General features: G+C 32.5%; 1 protein-coding gene across 3 annotated transcripts in view; it reads left to right on the top strand.

Annotated features, from left to right (window-relative positions):
- The first annotated feature begins 224 nt into the window (after positions 1–224).
- Positions 225–17,675, top strand: part of LOC108909097 — a 62,287-nt gene continuing 44,836 nt past the window's right edge. For all 3 annotated transcript variants that reach the window (XM_018713330.1, XM_018713332.1, XM_018713333.1), the window contains exons 1-2: positions 225–429; positions 3,255–3,557. In XM_018713330.1, the coding sequence (XP_018568846.1) occupies positions 3,358–3,557 (200 nt within the window). In that variant the 5' untranslated portion in view covers positions 225–429; positions 3,255–3,357. The remainder of the gene's footprint in view (positions 430–3,254; positions 3,558–17,675) is intronic.

Here is a 17,675-nt window from a genome sequence, read left to right as displayed (position 1 = left end):
CGCAGCGTCCTGATCGCCTAATCCCGAGAGGGTGGCGCACACTGAAAACAACTGAAAACCGCAAAATCCCGAAATCCGGCCGGCCGGCCGAGGGGAGGGCGTCAAGTCGCCACTGAAAGACTGCGCTCCCGGCAGGGCCGACTTGACGTTTCGCTCTTGTACAAAAGCACAAAAGTGCATCCAAGTAGGCATTGGTGTGCCAGTATCAACGCATACGAGCCGAGATCAAGACAGCCAAGGAGCGGACGGTGGCGTGACATTTGCCTTAGACCGCGTGTTCCGCGTTTGTTTCGCGCCTTCTATCGGAAATCTGATATTAATTTTTTTAGCTATCCGGTTATTTGTGGGTGGTTTTCTTTCGGTTGTTGCTCTTAAGACTGTTCTTTTGTGCGTTTGAATTTATTTTTCGAAAGAAGATATAGTTTTTGTGTAAGTAACAACTGAATTAAAAAAGGAAAATGATAATTCGAAAGGAAATGATTTCAAATAAAGACAAAATTACCATATTCATAACATAAGTGATAATATTAGTCAAATGTTTCATTCAACTCAATTTTTTAATTACTTTTTTACAACTTTGGACAACTTTTGTTAATAAGAATTCATTAAAACATTATTATTGAGTCAATAATTTTGATTTTGGATCAAGGAACTAAAACCACCGAGTGTTTGGGTTTGCTGTAAATGTTCCTCGAAGAAAAACATTCGAGAAGAAAAATAAACATACAAATTTATCCATTACCTATATGAGTAGCTAGATATTGTGCTGTTAGAACATGTGCTAATATACATAAAAAATAAATAATGGTCCAACGCCGAAGTCCATTAAACAATCGGGAACGCATATTTTAAGAAAGTTATTTTAGTACACGTCCATTATTATACAAAATTTACTTGATCTGTACGGGAATATTTAATAAATTTTACAAAAAGTGTTTTTTTTATCTTTCATGAAGTGAGTTTTATTACACATTTGTTTAGTACGACCTTAAATTTTTCAATCCTAGGAAAAGTTCCATCAAAACAATTCTTTAAAATGTGGTACTTTACGATCAGATGTTTCTAAATTTGAAGTTTTAGAAAAATCCGTACGAAATTATTTTAGTCAATTCTGTTAGTCTGTAATCATGAAATAACTTTTCTGGGTATGCGGTTCTAGTGCCAAGAAATTAGTTCAAGGTCTAGGAAGCAAGTACAGAGTCAAAGTCAATGATATGTACTAATATAATAGGTATAAGTGCATGCAATTTTCTTACACTTTTCTCATTGTTAACGAATTTTGTTTATTAATTAAAAATGTCTGAATTACTTCAGCAACTTCAGTGGCATCTACTTGTAGTGCATGTTTATGACACAAATAAAATCTGTTAGAGATATCGAGTAAAGAAATTTATATGCTGCTAACTTAGCTAAATCCGAGGGTATTGGGGTGCTCACCGTGACGATCGTAAACCTAGCTTTGTAAACAGCTTATCGTCGTAAGTTGTACCAAACATATATCGACGCCAGTCATACAGATGTTACGCCTTATTCATAATCTAGCTAAAACCTCGAATAATCATAAAAAGGTGGTTACTGTTCTAAAAAAAATTATTAAGAGTTAGATTTATAACAAATTTCGCAACTTCGGAACACTGCATAAGTTAAATAGCGTAAATATTGGTCTGTAGAAAAATTTAACAAAGTAATTTTGGGATAAAGGGATGTAAATGTTTTAAAAAAATGTGGACGCGGGAGAGACAGAGCAGGAGAGATAACCCCGCATCTGTGTAACAATTTTTAACGTATGACTTATTAGCGAAATACGACTGCATTTCGTTAACATCCGGGAAAAAAATATTTGCATATGTGATGAGGAACAGGAGCGATCATAATTAAGTCATTCATTTTCTTTCGGGAATGTCCCTTTGAAATGTAACGAACAATACTGGTTGGAGAAAAATATGACAATTTTCATACATTTTAAATGGTTTGCTTTACAATTACTGTTACAATTGTTGCTCCGTTTCACATACAACTGTTAATTTTGTTGTAAATCTGCACATATTCTGCTTTCCATTATCACTTCGTATATTCGTCAAATATTTATTTATCTTTACAATTACACGTGTTTAGTTGAAATTTACTAACAAGTAACACTTTCTTACTTAGTTGACAGGAAAATTGAACAGAGAACGAAATGAAGCTAGTTGTAAGTTAAATCGATAAATAGCGAAAATTTCGGTGTAATCCAAATGCGAAATGATAAGTAATCTACATCGTGAGGTTTTCAGAATCTTTATACTTCAGAGTATTCCAGAAAAGTTCCTTCATCAACAATTGTGGTTTCTCAAACATTTAACTTTATATCCTCTACATTTGAGGAAATAGACAAAACCACTAAACTCTGATTAGAATTTGGAGTCGGATTACAACATAATTAATCGAATCGGAACAGTTAGATACAGGTACAACCATACGAAATATTTTAACACTGCGTTATCTTGTATCTCCATATCACGATATTTTAAATTTGCTTTGGAGCAACTAAATTTAGATCGCTTTATGGGCTATATATGTAAAATTTGTAAATGAAATTACCAAAGTTGCAGCTTTGAAAGGTTTCCATTTAACAGGTCTATTTGAAGTTACAATAACTTGTTTCTACAATTTTTCCAAGAGAAAAATTTATTTCCTTGGGACGCATGTTATACCCAAATATTTTATCTAGTTTTCCAACGTAATTATTTTTAACTGCGGTCTACATAACTTTGGCAATCTTTAAAAAATAATAATCCAAGGTTGAATAAATTGCTAGTAGTGTGTTAAAATAGAACATTCTTCTCTACTATTGCAAGCGGGTGCTACTTCTATTTCTAAAATATGCTCACAAAGTATTATTCTGTTATAAATTTGCCATCCAACAATTTAGGTACATCTGCTTGTAACATTAAATCTGTCAGAAGGAGATATAAAATACAACATTTCCTCAATAGTTTATAGTTACCAATTTTATTGGTATATACCATAATTTAGAAAGGCAATAACTTTTAGCTCAAACTGCATAGGGCCCATATTTTTTACATCAGGTAAACATTTTAAATTTAGACTGCTGAAACACATTTTTGTGTCTGAAAAAAGTTAGGAGCCGCTTTTGCTAACAGCTTTTTACATAAAAACAACTTTTTTAAACAACAATTTTCTAAAGTTAAGAGAAAATATAATTCACGCATGATCTAATAAGAATATCTACCAATTTTTATGTTTCTGTACAGATTCGTTCTTAACTATGCGCCGACTGAAAAAACGACGATAAACGTAAGAATCTCCGCATCCGAGCGAAAAGGGGTTAAGTGGTGTTAGACAGAGTCACAGTGAATGTGGAAATCCAGGAGACAGTGCCCCAGGTGTTTGTGCCGCCTCCTGGTGGCCGTTCTGACCTTGGCTGTGGCGGCGTGTACAGTGAATTGCACGGAAATTACGGACTTTGTTTCCACGAACACTCTGCCAGATGGTGAAGTGGAAACGAGGATCTATTACGAGGGTGTCAGTGCCAAGGAAACCACCGTTGGAAAGGGGTAAGTGTATGCGCAGAAATTATAACCCTGCCGTGGACTTTTTAAACTTTCTTAGTGATAGTAAAGGGCAAATTTCTACACAACACCGTCATTTAAATACACCGTGTTGCTGCCCTTTTCGTCGGCAACTTCAGACTATATACGACATCGTTTTGGACTCTCGTCACAGTAATAACATGTCTTAATCCACTTTGTAATTATTTCGAGGCAAAACCGATCAAGCAGGACCTGATTATTTTTAGATTATGATGGTCTTGATTCCGAAATTACAATCAATTTTGAAACTCTTTTTGTTTCGTCAATTTACTTAAATATCCTGTACTTAAGATGGGCATCTTTTTAATTTAGTTGCTTTATCATATTTTCCTCACAATTTTGGTATTACTTTAATATTAAAAATGGACACTGAAATAACGTCAAACAGAATAATGAAGAGGTCAGCCCTGGAGAAAAATCGATTTCTCTTTTTACACTCGGTTGGTTGGTTGAAATCACGTTGTCAGCTATTATCATAACATGTATTCCGTTCTCATTCCTAAGAGAAAAAATGTGAACGCATATAAGTCAGATTTATAGTAGTTGACCACATAAATTATAATTTTATGTACAACACAATAGAGCAATAAGTGAGGGTATGCAGTCAGCTGTAGACGGCATATACCTACTAGTCCCTGGAACTGAATCGGATAGAGTAGAGAAGTTAATCCTGTTTTGAATTAACTCTAAGTGTTATTTTAAGGTAGGTCTGTAGGAAAAAAGCTGAAAATATACAGGGTGCTTTTTATATGAACCCACACAGAGCTGCTAACTGCTGATTGTTTCTAATGAATGTGCATTTATCCGTAATGCAATTCCACAATTCTTCGTGTTTTTGTTGAAATCGACAAAGTTTTTTGAAAGCTAACAAGAGTAACAAAACTGTTAGAATTAAATTAATTCCCCATAGACGGGTTAAAAAATTCTGTCACATTTTAATTTTGCATCATCCCTTATCCACCCTTTAAAATGCTTCAATTGAATTCTACTTACTGTCGATTAATGCTCTTGGTACATTTACACCATGTACCAAATTTGGTTTTTCTAAGTTAAAATATAACTGAGATTTTTTTCAAATTGCATAAGAATTTTACATTTTAAATTAGAGTAGGTATTTACAATCTTGGAGATGATATTTGAAGAGTAATTTCTTAGAGTTAAACTTATTAATTCACACGCTACAGACACACTGCCATTTTCGATTAAAGAAAATGCATATTCTTAATACCACCTACCATTAAAAAAAATCCTTCCTAATTTCTAAACAACCTGTATACTTCATATAATGAAAATATGAAAAAAATATTGTACAAAAATATAAAATGAATTTTATAACGAGCGTTCAAATAAAAACGTGGTCGAAGTTGGCTCTGACACATTGGACGTAGGGAGTAGCTTATAGCGACCAACTTAACCTCATTTCTCAACGAGCTGTATAGCAGCTGTCAGTTTCCATAACGTTAATGACTATATAACTTTATTTTAAAGAATAATCGTGATAACAATAACAAACAATTAAAGGAGCTGCGGAAAGTGTCCCCCTCCTTGTTATAACAATAAATTAAAGCAGCTGCTGAAAGTGTCCCCCTCCTTGTTCCAAGCACTTTTCACACCTGTTCCTCAAAGAATTAAAGACATTTTCTAAGATGCTCGGGGTATTGTTAATTTCACGAATCTTGTCTATAAGTCGAGCCTGCAGATGGTTTAAATCAGGAATAGGCAGTTCAAAAATAGTGTTTTTAAGGTAAGGCCACAAAAAGAAATCACACGGCGTAATATCACATGACCTCGGTGGAAATTCATGTTCAGCATTGAGACTTATTAGTCGATTTTGGAAAACTTCCCTCAACATATTCATCGTCTCGCCTGCCGTATGTGCCCTTGCGCCATCTTGTTGAAAGTAAAAGTTTGTAATTTCGTTTTCTTCCAGCTGGTTAACAAAAGGAGCGATAATTTCTTCTCTATACCTTTGCGCAGTAAGAGTACCATTAAAAAAAATAGGTCCATAAATCCTCCTTCGATTGAGAGCACACCAAACTCCAATTTTTTGAGCGTGTAGAGGGCCCTCGACAAAAAAGTTATCTGGTTTTTCAGAAGACCACATTCTCATATTCTGTGAGTTTACGTAACCACTTAAATGAAACCAGGCTTCATCAGAAAAAAAGGTGATATTATGAAGTTCACCGTAGTTGTTTAAAAACCATTCACAAAATACAGCCCGTCGCGGAAAATCAACTTCATGAAGTTCTTGCTGACAAGTTAAACGATAGGAGAACAAACGCAAATCTTTTTTTAACACTGTGTGGCAGGTACCGACTGATACTCCCACCATTTGTGATAAAACACGTACAGAAGTTCTTGGCGCATTTTTTAATTCTTCAGTCCGATTTTCTTTTAATTCTTCAGTCCGCTTTTTAGGTCGGCCGCTTCCTTCTTTTCTTACCTTAACACAACGCTGAACTGCACTTTGAAAAATTTTGTACTCAACAACGCCAGGAAATTGATTTCGAAATTCTATGAAACATTCCTCAATAGAATACTTCCATATTCCATCAATCTTGCGTCCATTTCTAAAGTGGGACTCTATGATAAACACTTTTTGTTCTTGAGAAAACACCATTTTAAACGCTTTTTAAAACGAAAATATTCAAATTGATAGCGGCGATATAGCGCTTTGACAGATGACGTTTAAGTTCATTTGCTATACGCTACGCCCTACGTCCAAATTTTCAGAACCAACTAGACCACGTTTTTATTTGAACGCTCGTTATTTCCGTTTGAAATTGTCATAAATGCCGAATTTTACTCTCTATTCTATACTTTCTCCAATACCCCCTTTGAACGTTTTTCTGTTACCGCAATGTTCAATACTTAAAGGACGCTGCCGTCGAGACTGTGATTTTGATAGAACTACTTAACTATAAAATCAAATGACATGTTTACAAGAGCGTTGCCTTTGTGGTTTGAAAAATAGATAAGTGGGCGTGGAACGTAACTACAATATACTTGATATGCATCTATATGAGCGTCCAACGAGCCTATTCTGAAGCGTCAGATCAACTACCAGTTAAAAAATAGTGCAGGAGCGGGTTACAAATGGTCGAGTTTCTTTACTAATAAAAAAATACAGCTAAGATTTGCACCGGTATTTACTTGATATAAAATAAATTGATGTTAATATAAAATAAATAAATTTAGAAACAACGCGTCGAGAGCTGTAAGCTCCTTAGCCATACCTACGGGTTAGGGTGTGATGATATGGCACTGCCGATCCTGCATTCCTCTGGATTTTTTTTTACATAAACATTAAATTGTACATTTTGAAAGATGTGTCACTTAACATAACGCCAATGGAAAAGTAAGAGTTAAACAATCTTCCGAGATGTGTCAAGAGCAAGTGATGTTCGCGACAAAAGGTGCAGGAGCTATTATGTGTTGCGCAAAACGAATATAATTTACGTACTAAAAAGGTTGTTTTGTTTTAATTACAAATGAAAAATGCACAGTTAAATTTATTTACTAGGTTAAATTATTATAACTTCCTGAAACCCGTAGATAGAAGTTAGTTATCTATTTATTTTGTGTAATCGGAATCGACAATAAACATTAATATTTCATATTATCGTGCAGGGGTTAAAGGACAAGCCGTTTCATTCATTGACATACAAATTGCAACGAATTGTTTATTATATAATTAAGAGATTGAGTAATGTAGCAGAGACTTATAGAGAAGGTTTTTAAGAACAAGCACAGGCATAAGAAGGAACCTTTTAGAGACATAAAGAGTATCTTCCTATTTAAAAATAAGTAGAATTATTAAACATATAAATAATAAACAATACTGGTAATTTTAAGTATTAAACAATACATTCTACTGTTAATTCAGTTTACTTATAATAATTCGATAATTTTCTTTATGAACAAAATTATTTGTTATGTGGTATTTACCACGATTGTATATTATTTGCAGTAACTAGTATTTATTTTATATTTTGTAAAAAATACTAGACATTAAATTATATATTTGCTTATTACGCATATTTGTAAAAATGCAACATAAACATAATATTCTAATACCTGCAAAGCATTACCTCATAATTCAAAATTAACATCATCATCAAAATGTGAATTATTAAGTTATTGGTATTTAAACCGTCTAGAGTTCTAGAGGAACTAGTTTGCTCAATGAAATCTGTTCCACTTTGTGCTTTTCGCACGACAAGTGCAATCCACGTCGATGTTTACGATTTCACTGGACAAGTTATGCGCTACAATTTATTTAGGTATTTACTCCAGTTAGACCAAGCAAATTAAATTTTTACTCGAAAAAAGTCCTATCCGCGAGATTATTGTAAAATTGTCTAAAGGAACATAACACAAGACATCTCTCGTCTCGTGAGTCAAAAACTTTTATTAGCTAACTTTTCTATTTAAACGAATATGTGAGGAAAACAGTTTTTTCACTTTGCAGGGAAAAACATCAATTTTAGCGAAAAGTGACTCCCAGGCAGCTTGTAGGGAATAAAATTATCTACAAAATGAGACTTGTTAAATTAAAATCGGTTAATAAACAAAAAAGTTATTGCAAAAAAAAAAGAAAAGTGCCCATTTTTTAATTTGTTTATAACTATCGCATTTATTGTTAAAATTTTATAAAACCTATGACAAGTTGAGGGTTTTGTCATACTTTAAAAGTGTGCCAAAAGTGGGCGCTGTAGGTGCAATAGTTTTCGCACAATTCTATTTGTTTATAGCGGAGGCTCCAAAAGTTATGAACTTTAAGCCTCTGTACAGGCGTTAATTTTCAACCAAACATGATTCTGAAAGCGTCATTGTAATCTTAAAGACGTAATTAAGCGACCTATTAAAAAATATCACCGTTTTTTTGACATTAACATTCTCAAATTGTGCATTAAAAAACCGTGCGTTTTTCGCTTATAAACAATTTGAATAACATTGTTGCTATTTATGCTATCTCACCGAAAATAGATGCAATGGATAGCTGGCAAAAAAATACAGTTTTAAAATAAAAAAAGTACCCTCTACGACCAACAGGAGCCAAGATAAGAATTTTTTTTTAAAACGTAGCGCAATTGTTTATAAATATTAAGACTTGAATTTTTCGCAAAATAAAGTTTACGACGTAAACTACGATTTCCCGTGAATTGCATTGAAAAATGTGGAAAATTAACGACTCACGAGCCCTTTAAAGAGAAGGTACTCGCTAAGTAAACTGTCCGGCGGCCGGCGGCGTGGTGGTGGGGGAAGCTCGTCCAAGCGGTCGCGCGCGCGAGAAAAGTTAAATCCAAAGTTCAAATAAGTGCGCGCTGTAAATTTTGCAATATCTCGGCTTCTATTCGTCGTAGAAAATTTTTTTTTAAACTGGGGTAGCTCGACGAAAAAATAACAATAGGCATATTTACGAATTCGTAAAATAGCCCTGAACCCCAAAAAAATGCAGCATTTATAATTAATTTATTTTTAATTTACAAAAATCTCACAAAAATTATTGTTAAACGAAATATTAATTAAAATTTCAATTTCGGAATTATTTTACTATTATTAAATAAATAAATGAAGCTATCGTTCATTTAAAAAGTTATTTTTTTACATATTAAGCCAAAGTATACTTATTTTTTGAATATTTTGTTAGCTATTTAATTACGATTTAAATGTAAAATTATTTATTGTTAAAAGATTTAAAAAAGAATAAAAAGCATTTGAATTTATTGCAAAATTCTCAAAATTAAAAAATATTAATAAAAATAATGCGGTCGATAAAATTACAATTTAAACTTATTGAAATTTTAATATATAAATTTTTTTTATTATATTTATTGCTAATTTTATACAAAAAAATTTTTGCAACATAATCAAAATTAATTAAACAAATATTACAACCATTTTCAATAATAAATATAATGCAATATAATACAACAATTTAAAATTTAAAATTTTCTCTATTCGTATGAGACGACCTATAGGAATATTAGTTATTTTATGCTGTAGTCGATTGACCGTCTTTTCCATAAATTTCGTCAATATCCATCACTTTTTGCAATAATAATGCGCAATTTTCGAAAACTGTTATTTCCGCGTTTGACCTTTATTTTACAGTTAACAAATTGGTGAAATATGACTTTACAAACCTTAAATCGTAGGTAAAAAAAGTAAAAAAAAACACCTAAATTTGCCACTTATTTGCAATTTGTCAACTTAGCGTCACTTGCAAATGCAATAAAATGTCTGCTAATAATTTTTTCATGTTTAAACTTTAATTCGATTGGAATAATTTGTCTGCAGAGAGAGGCTATCAACGAGGTTGAGATTTGTCGAGGGTTGCAAAAAATGGTATGGAGCTGTTATGGTTTTAAGTACCTAGATATTCCGTTGGTGGTCGAACATATGATTTGTGTAATAATGAATATTCAGTATTGACGAGATCACGGATGCACGGAGCAGTTATTTGAGGAGTTTATGTAGATCAAGTAGTTAATTTGAGCTATAATTAGGCAGGTGAGGAGATTCAAAATTGCACATTTATCCTGAACTTAAAAAATAACCAGGTTTGTTTGTTTGCCTGGAATGAAGTTGTTTGACTGACATCCTTTCTCGATTATGGGTGTAGCAACCATCTAATTTGTCCCCCGGTACGAGTTGTTTCTATTTAATACGTCGCCTTGCGTTTCAATGAGATTCATGTCGCAAAACCGCCATTCTTCTGCAACACAGCCGAATGCCTCGACAGAATACATCAAACAATACCGTCCTGTTAATCTCGAGCGACGAGAATTATACAAATACTGCAACTGTAAATCACTTCCCAGGTTGTAATAAATTTTAATAAACCGCAGTGGTAGATATACGCTGCACACATACCGGCACAAATATATAAATAAACCCCAAGTAAAAAATGATATTATTAGTAGCTTTAATTAAGCCATTTGTTCCGGACGCGAGCATGTGGTTTTAAATCATCTGCAATATAAAACCGTCCATTTCTCTGGAGTTATTCATAACACGTGAACATTGACGAACGCCCAGTTATTTTTTACGCGTAGGTACTGGCAGAACTTTATTCGAGATGATCTAAATGTAATCGGCGCAATAAAAGCGTCGAAATACGATAGCCCAATAAATGCTCATCGACGCGGTTCGAGCCCTTACGACCATTAATTTCACTACTGTCACTTTTAAATCCCATCAGTCCCCATTGTACAAACGTCCCGATAGAATTATTCAAATCGTCCCGTAACTTTAATAAATGATGCGATTCCGCGGTTAGAGAGATGGAAGACGTGCGCGACTCTTAACTCGCATCGGATTTCAGTCAGATAATCGAATAATAGTGAAATGACTCACTTCAGTTTGGGTTTTGATCTCTCGACTATGACACCCCTACCCCATTCCGTATTAGGATATGTTTAAGATGGCTACTTAGAGCGATGTGTCTATTCGGGGCAATGGCACGTTAATAATGCCGTTTTCGTTCAAAGTTGATATCTCCTCCGTGGGGAAATCGTAATAAATATCAATTTGTGCTAGCATGAGGGATGAATCAAGCTTTTATTTTTCAAAGTGAAAATATTTGCGGTGTTTCAATAAAATTGCCCAAATATTCCCAATCATGCAGAATTCAGACTTCTCGCATATCTGCTCTTTAAAACTTGCCGTCAACGAATCGGTCGCGTTTATTTGTTGCTGTACCAAAGGAGAAGCTGAAATTGATTAATTATTGCATTATCTTACCCCTTTGGCTAACGACTGCGACGCAAGGGTATCGAATGACTGAGTATAGTTAAATTCAGTGTGTATATATATAGCCCTTTCGCAACTGCACAATTAAATTGTAACTGCACCTTGTCATTTACAAGACTACTGTACCCTAGGAGGGTTACATGTTGATTGCATTCAAATGCGCTTTTAAAATTCCCCAAAGATTAGCGCTATGGTTGTAGAGGTTCGAGTTAAACAAAAATCTGTTCGTTCTTTCTTGCTTGAGAAAAGACTGCCATCAATATTTTATATACCTATTTTAGTAGAAGAATGTTTTAATTGTATTCGACGTTCACATTGTGATTATTTTTACAATTGTGAAATTATTATCAACAAATTGTCGACTTTATAAAATTTTTAAACAATATTACGAAAATTTTATTCAATTTGTGCGTCATCATTCAGTGATTTGTATGACAGATTTCTGTGTGCAGTGTTTTTTTTAATTGATACAGAATTAGATAATTATTTTGCTATTTTAGATCACTTATGTACCTAAATCTATTCCCAAAAATTATATTCAGGTATATGATCAGTTTTTTTATTCATTGGCCAGGTGAAAAATATTTACCACGCAATTACAATTAGCAAGTATCAAATTATTATAATAAAAGCTTTTTGATTGCTAATAATCGAACAACTTTCACCATGTTCACCTGTATACTAAGTTAATCATCTTAATATTATTGTTTAATAGTTATAGGTCTAACGTCTCATAATTTTTGTAAAGGTATTTTTGGAGAAAACTCCTTTGGTGAACAAAAAAAAAGTTAAAAAAGCTTAAACAAAGACCATAATGTATACTTATAATTTCGTTATTACATACGTTACATTTTATAGATATCCAATTTTCAATTTTATTACATTTTTAGTACAATTATTTTTTAGATAAAAATTATTATAAACACGAAATTTATTTAAAATTTTAAATAATCTCTAAACCATGCAAATTTCTATCTAAATTTCAAATGGAAAAATACGTTATATAGCCCAGTTACTGTAGCTGAAAATATGTATAGTAATTCCTCCGAATTTTTTATAACTGCATCGATTTTTCCCAAAATTTAGAATTAGGCTCATCTTACCCCACACTTCAAAACTTATATATGCGCTAGGTGTGCTTTTTGTTCTTAAGGGGTGAAAATCACCCCTTATTGGAAAAAAAACTAAATATACAAATTTAAGCATTTTATGTAATCAAATCTTTTTTATTTGTGCAGTATGAGTAATTTCATATGCTATCTAATATGAAACTTAATGTATCCTAAATTTTCAACCCGGAAAAACCTTTAAAAACCACCCCTTTGGATGAAAATAATATAATTTTTTTTTCAACTTGAAACGTTTCAATCATGCATTTTTATCAAATTAAAATTGATTTCTTGATTAAAAAATCTTTTTTATCGATTGCAACTTTTCAATACTTGAAAAATACCCCTTATTTCGAAAATAAAATGAAAAAATATGATTGAAAGAATAGAAACATTTTAAATGTGGATTCGTCATGCATTAAATAAACATTTATTCCCTTATTATATAGTATACTACTGGTTTATTCCAATATACACATACTAAATACGTATATACAAAAAAGATCTAAATGCTTCAAAATTCTTGTTTGACCTAAATTTTCCTAAAATTATCACCTATACACGTGTTAATTTTTTTGACGATAACTTTCTTACTTTTTAAGATTTTTAATCGCAAAGGCTCATTTTGCAGGGGATTGTAAGGGCTACGTGAACTGTTGAGTTGCACTTTTTTAAGCCCTTCATTTTTAAGTTTGAAGGGTTTAAAGGGCTTGAAAAGGGTAGTTCTCTCATTGATATAATAACTTAAAATGGCGATATCTCGATTAATATTAATTTTAGAGGAATAAAAAAATAATGCAAAATCTTCAGCAAAAATAAAGCTAATATTTTTACTCTTGTATTTTTTTCGTACTCCCTTTAATTTTTAAGTTACAGCGTAAAAATCGAATTTTTTCAAAAATTTGAAAAATTAACATTTTCAAAAATTAAGATTTTTTTCGAAATCATGTTTTGTAAGTGAGCCAAAGGCCCAGAACATCATATTCCTAGAACAAAAATGAAGAAATCTATAATTTTAATTCTGTCGCCAAAGGCACTGATTTGTTTATTAATTTTTTCTTAAAAAAAATAAGACTATCATGTGATTTCGATCATATTTCCGTTAATTTTGATTCTAAAGTCTTTTAAAACAGCTTATTTTAAAGGTTTTTCAAAGTACTTTAAAACCTCTTTTAAAATAGTTTTTTTCCTAATATTTAATGGTAAAAAAATGGTAAAAAATATTTATTGTGCATAGTTATAAGATAATATACAACCTATACACAAAAGGACTAGACACAGATAACTGATAATTAGCCTACCCCTCAGAAAGTCAAGTAACTTACACATATTAAAAGCAATAATATAAATAAATTATAAAGTGTTATTAAAACAATGTAAAAAAACAGTATAACTTACATATACATACACAACACTCATACATGCTTGTGCAATACACATACAAATACGTAGTATAGTCAGACTCACACTCGCACACACACGCATATTATATTAATACTAATATTAAGTCAAAAATTAAAAAGCTAAAACTAAAAAACAGCAGCATTCGTGGAGTTATCGTTTTCCATGACCAACTCACGAATGCGTTTCTTAATCAGAGCTGCATTACGGAGTGTTAAGTCTTGAGGCACCAGTACATTATTTAATATCATACCTGCTAAATAGGTAAATGAACATCTAAAATATTCAGTTCGATGACGCATTATTTGCAAATCGTGTAAATTACGAAGCTGACGATCATGTACATCATGTCGCCAAACCAACTTCTCATAAAGATAGTCAGGAGTTGTATTACACAGTATCTTATTTACAAAAACACAAAAATGAACATAACGTCTTTCACTGAGTCTTAATTTACCGAACTGTCTAATAAAGGGAGTAACATGGTGAAGAAAGGGTATATATGTGACAAAACGCATGCACCAATTTTGAATTTTTTGCAGTTTAAATTTATCAGCATTTGTAAGTAAAGGACCATAAACATAATCACAGTAATTTAGATGAGACAGAACTAAGGATTCGACCAATACTAATTTAATGTCAGAGCTCAAATAACGTTTTAAAGGCGCTATTTGCTTAAAGGAGATGAACGCCTTCTTACATAATTCACTAACATGTTGTGAGAATTTCAGGTCATTATCAAATACAAGACCCAGATTCTTTACTGAACTACAGTTTTCCAAAGGACAATTGTCAATATAAACAGCAAAATCCCCCAACTGTCTAGTTTTTTGATAAGTACCGATAACCAGGTTTTTACATTTATTTGGGTTAAGCATTAGAGCATTTTTATCGCATAACTCCTTAATCCGATGCAAGTCAGAATTAATAAGATCAACAGCAGTTTGTTTATTGTCAATTTCAAAGCTGTACAAAATTTGTAAGTCATCTGCATACATGTGCAAAGTAGTATGCACTACTGACGACACAAAGTCCGCAGTACATATACTAAAAAGTAAAGGCCCCAGGACAGAACCTTGTGGCACTCCAGATTTTATTATTCTAGGTTCAGAAAATAAAGAACCGTTTTCAGTTTTAATTCTAATAAGTTGCATTCTGTCTTTAATATAGGAATCAAACCAATCATGACATTTATTATGAATTCCATAAAAAAAGAGTTTGGCCAATAGGCAGCTAAAATCTATTGAATCAAATGCTTTCGACATATCTAAAAGCGTGAGGCTTAAAACCTTAGAAGAGTCGATAGCTCGTAATATTTATGGTTTTGGTATTATTTAACGTTAACTGGTTCCAATTTAGTTTTTAGCTAACATATAATAATGTTTAAAAATACATAACTCGGTTTATATTGCAATTAGAGAAAAACAAAATAATACCATTAGATTTGTTTTTTTATTTTCGTTTTGTTCACTACAACTTTTATCGTTAAATCCAATGGTTTCAGAGTTATTTGCAAAGACTGTCCGAAAACAAGCACTTTTTCAATAAAAAATCTACATTTTCAATGACGAATTACTCGGAAAGTATTGGATTATCCAAAAAACTTTATATAACATTTGTTACTTAAAATTGACTCCTCTATCCATTCCTGTGGTTATTTTGGGCGTAAAAATTTCCACCCCCAAGAAGGGGTGGAAACCACGCCCAGGGCAAAAGCACACTTCGGCACTATATGGGTAAGTTTTGTTCCTTGAGGCATTCCCCACATTTAGTTAAAATTTCACGTCAATCAGTTCAGTTATAAAGAATTCGGATGTAAAAACCCCGAGTAACTGGACTAATAGAGAAAAAATAATGCTTGTAAAAATTAATCACAATATTCAATGTTGCGGTCAATGTTGGATATAAAGAAGGGAATTGATATAGGCAAATATTCAAAGTTACGTGATTTTCTCAAGGAAAAAAATGAGGGATATGTACGAAAAAAACCGCGAGTATTTACAATGGAGCAAGTTGATTGCCTTTTGAATAGTGCACCTGATAATTATATTTGATAATGAAGGTAAACGCTTTAAAAATAAAAGATCATTTTTATAAAGCTTTTTTTAGGTTGTAATAACATTGGGGGGTTGCAGGCGTTTGCCGTTCGGATGAATTTAGTCAATTTAACAATTGATAATGTTGAAGATGTGAAATCCGCCTTAATTATAAAAATTCCCAATACCAAAACAAGAGACCACGTTCTTTTACTGTGCTGGGAGACAATTATTTAAGTTTTTATCGAAAATATGTTGCTTTACGTGTACCCGGATTGGTAGAACGTCGATTATTTCTCAGATATGTTAGTCGAAAGTGCCATCGAATGGTGGTCGGTATTCATAAAATCAATGCCGTCTCGCATGAAGTGGCAAAATTTTGGAAGTTGGACAACTGGAAAGAGTACAGTGCACACGCATTACGACGAACGTCTGCTACCCTTTTAGTTGATGGCGGTGGTGACCTCACTTGTGTTAAAAGACACGGAGGAAGGAGATCGGGCACCATGGCGGAAGGTTACATTGAAGACTCACTTTAGAATAAAGAAAATATTGTCAAAAGAATACTGAAAGTTGATAGTGGTAACGATAAACTGTTGTCATTTCTGATTTCACAACATCTAAAAATAATATAACTATTAATGAAAACGTTGGACTGCTTTGAGAATTGCTCCAAGAACAGGAGTAGTGGCAGTTTCAGTGGTTTATTTAATTTTAATACTTGTTCAAACTGTGTATTTAATATCAACGTGGATAAACATTGTAAATTATTGTAAATAAATATTTTTGAATAAAGTTTTATAAATTGACACATGATTAACTTATCAACTTTAGCTCCTAGGATTAAGAGTGAATACTTTTATTGCTAAATAGTATATTATGTTACTAGGAGTAGAAGGCGATCATTATGTGTTGAGCCCAAAAGTTTGCTCGCCGAGGCGTTAGCCGAGGCTGAGCAAATTGGGCAAAACACATAATGAGCCTTCCACTCCGAGTGACATATACTATTTTTTCTTCAAGCGTGAATATAAAAAATTACTAATTTTGAAAATTTATAGCGGATAACGCGATGTTCAATCTCAGCACAAAATAAAATCAGTAGGTAGGTAATACTATTTATTTTATACATTTTATACATTTTATTGATTAATTAAACATGACAGTTTTAACCACTTTATTCATGAATAAAAAAACAAATGTAACAATTATTTTTCTTTAATTTGAATTAAACGAATAAACATCTAAATTACCTACATGTCTATCATCAAACTTTATTTATTAACATGAATATTAAATGTGCAATTTTGTATGGTACAGTTGTTGATATTTAAAGCGCTGCTGGCTGTCTTTTTTTCAAAGTTTACAGTTCTGTCGTTGAATACGTTACTTGTAATAAGGTTCTCAGTTTCAGTGTTAACAATTGTACCATTATTAACAGAAAAGTCTTCGATTAAATTATTTTCAGGATCAATATTTACAGTTTCGCTTGATGTACTTGGTTCATTATACTCTAATGGGTTTAATATTTTCATCGCTATCTGTTTCTTATTGTTTACAGAATCTTCAATGTATCCTTCAGCGACGCTGGTAGATTTCCATCCACCATGTCGCTTTAGGGTTGTAATGTCTCCACCATTATCAACTAAGATAGTTGCCGAGGTTCTTCTAAGGCAATGCCCCGTATATTCATGTGGATTTGGCAACCTTAAAAATGATGCAACATCTTTTGGCACTTTTGAAATTTTATGTATGCCCATTACAACACGATGACAATGGCC

Source organism: Anoplophora glabripennis, unplaced genomic scaffold (assembly GCF_000390285.2).
Source record: "Anoplophora glabripennis isolate ALB-LARVAE unplaced genomic scaffold, Agla_2.0 scaffold443, whole genome shotgun sequence".
NCBI lineage: Eukaryota > Metazoa > Arthropoda > Insecta > Coleoptera > Cerambycidae > Anoplophora > Anoplophora glabripennis.
This window is presented reverse-complemented; position numbering and strand designations above follow the sequence as displayed.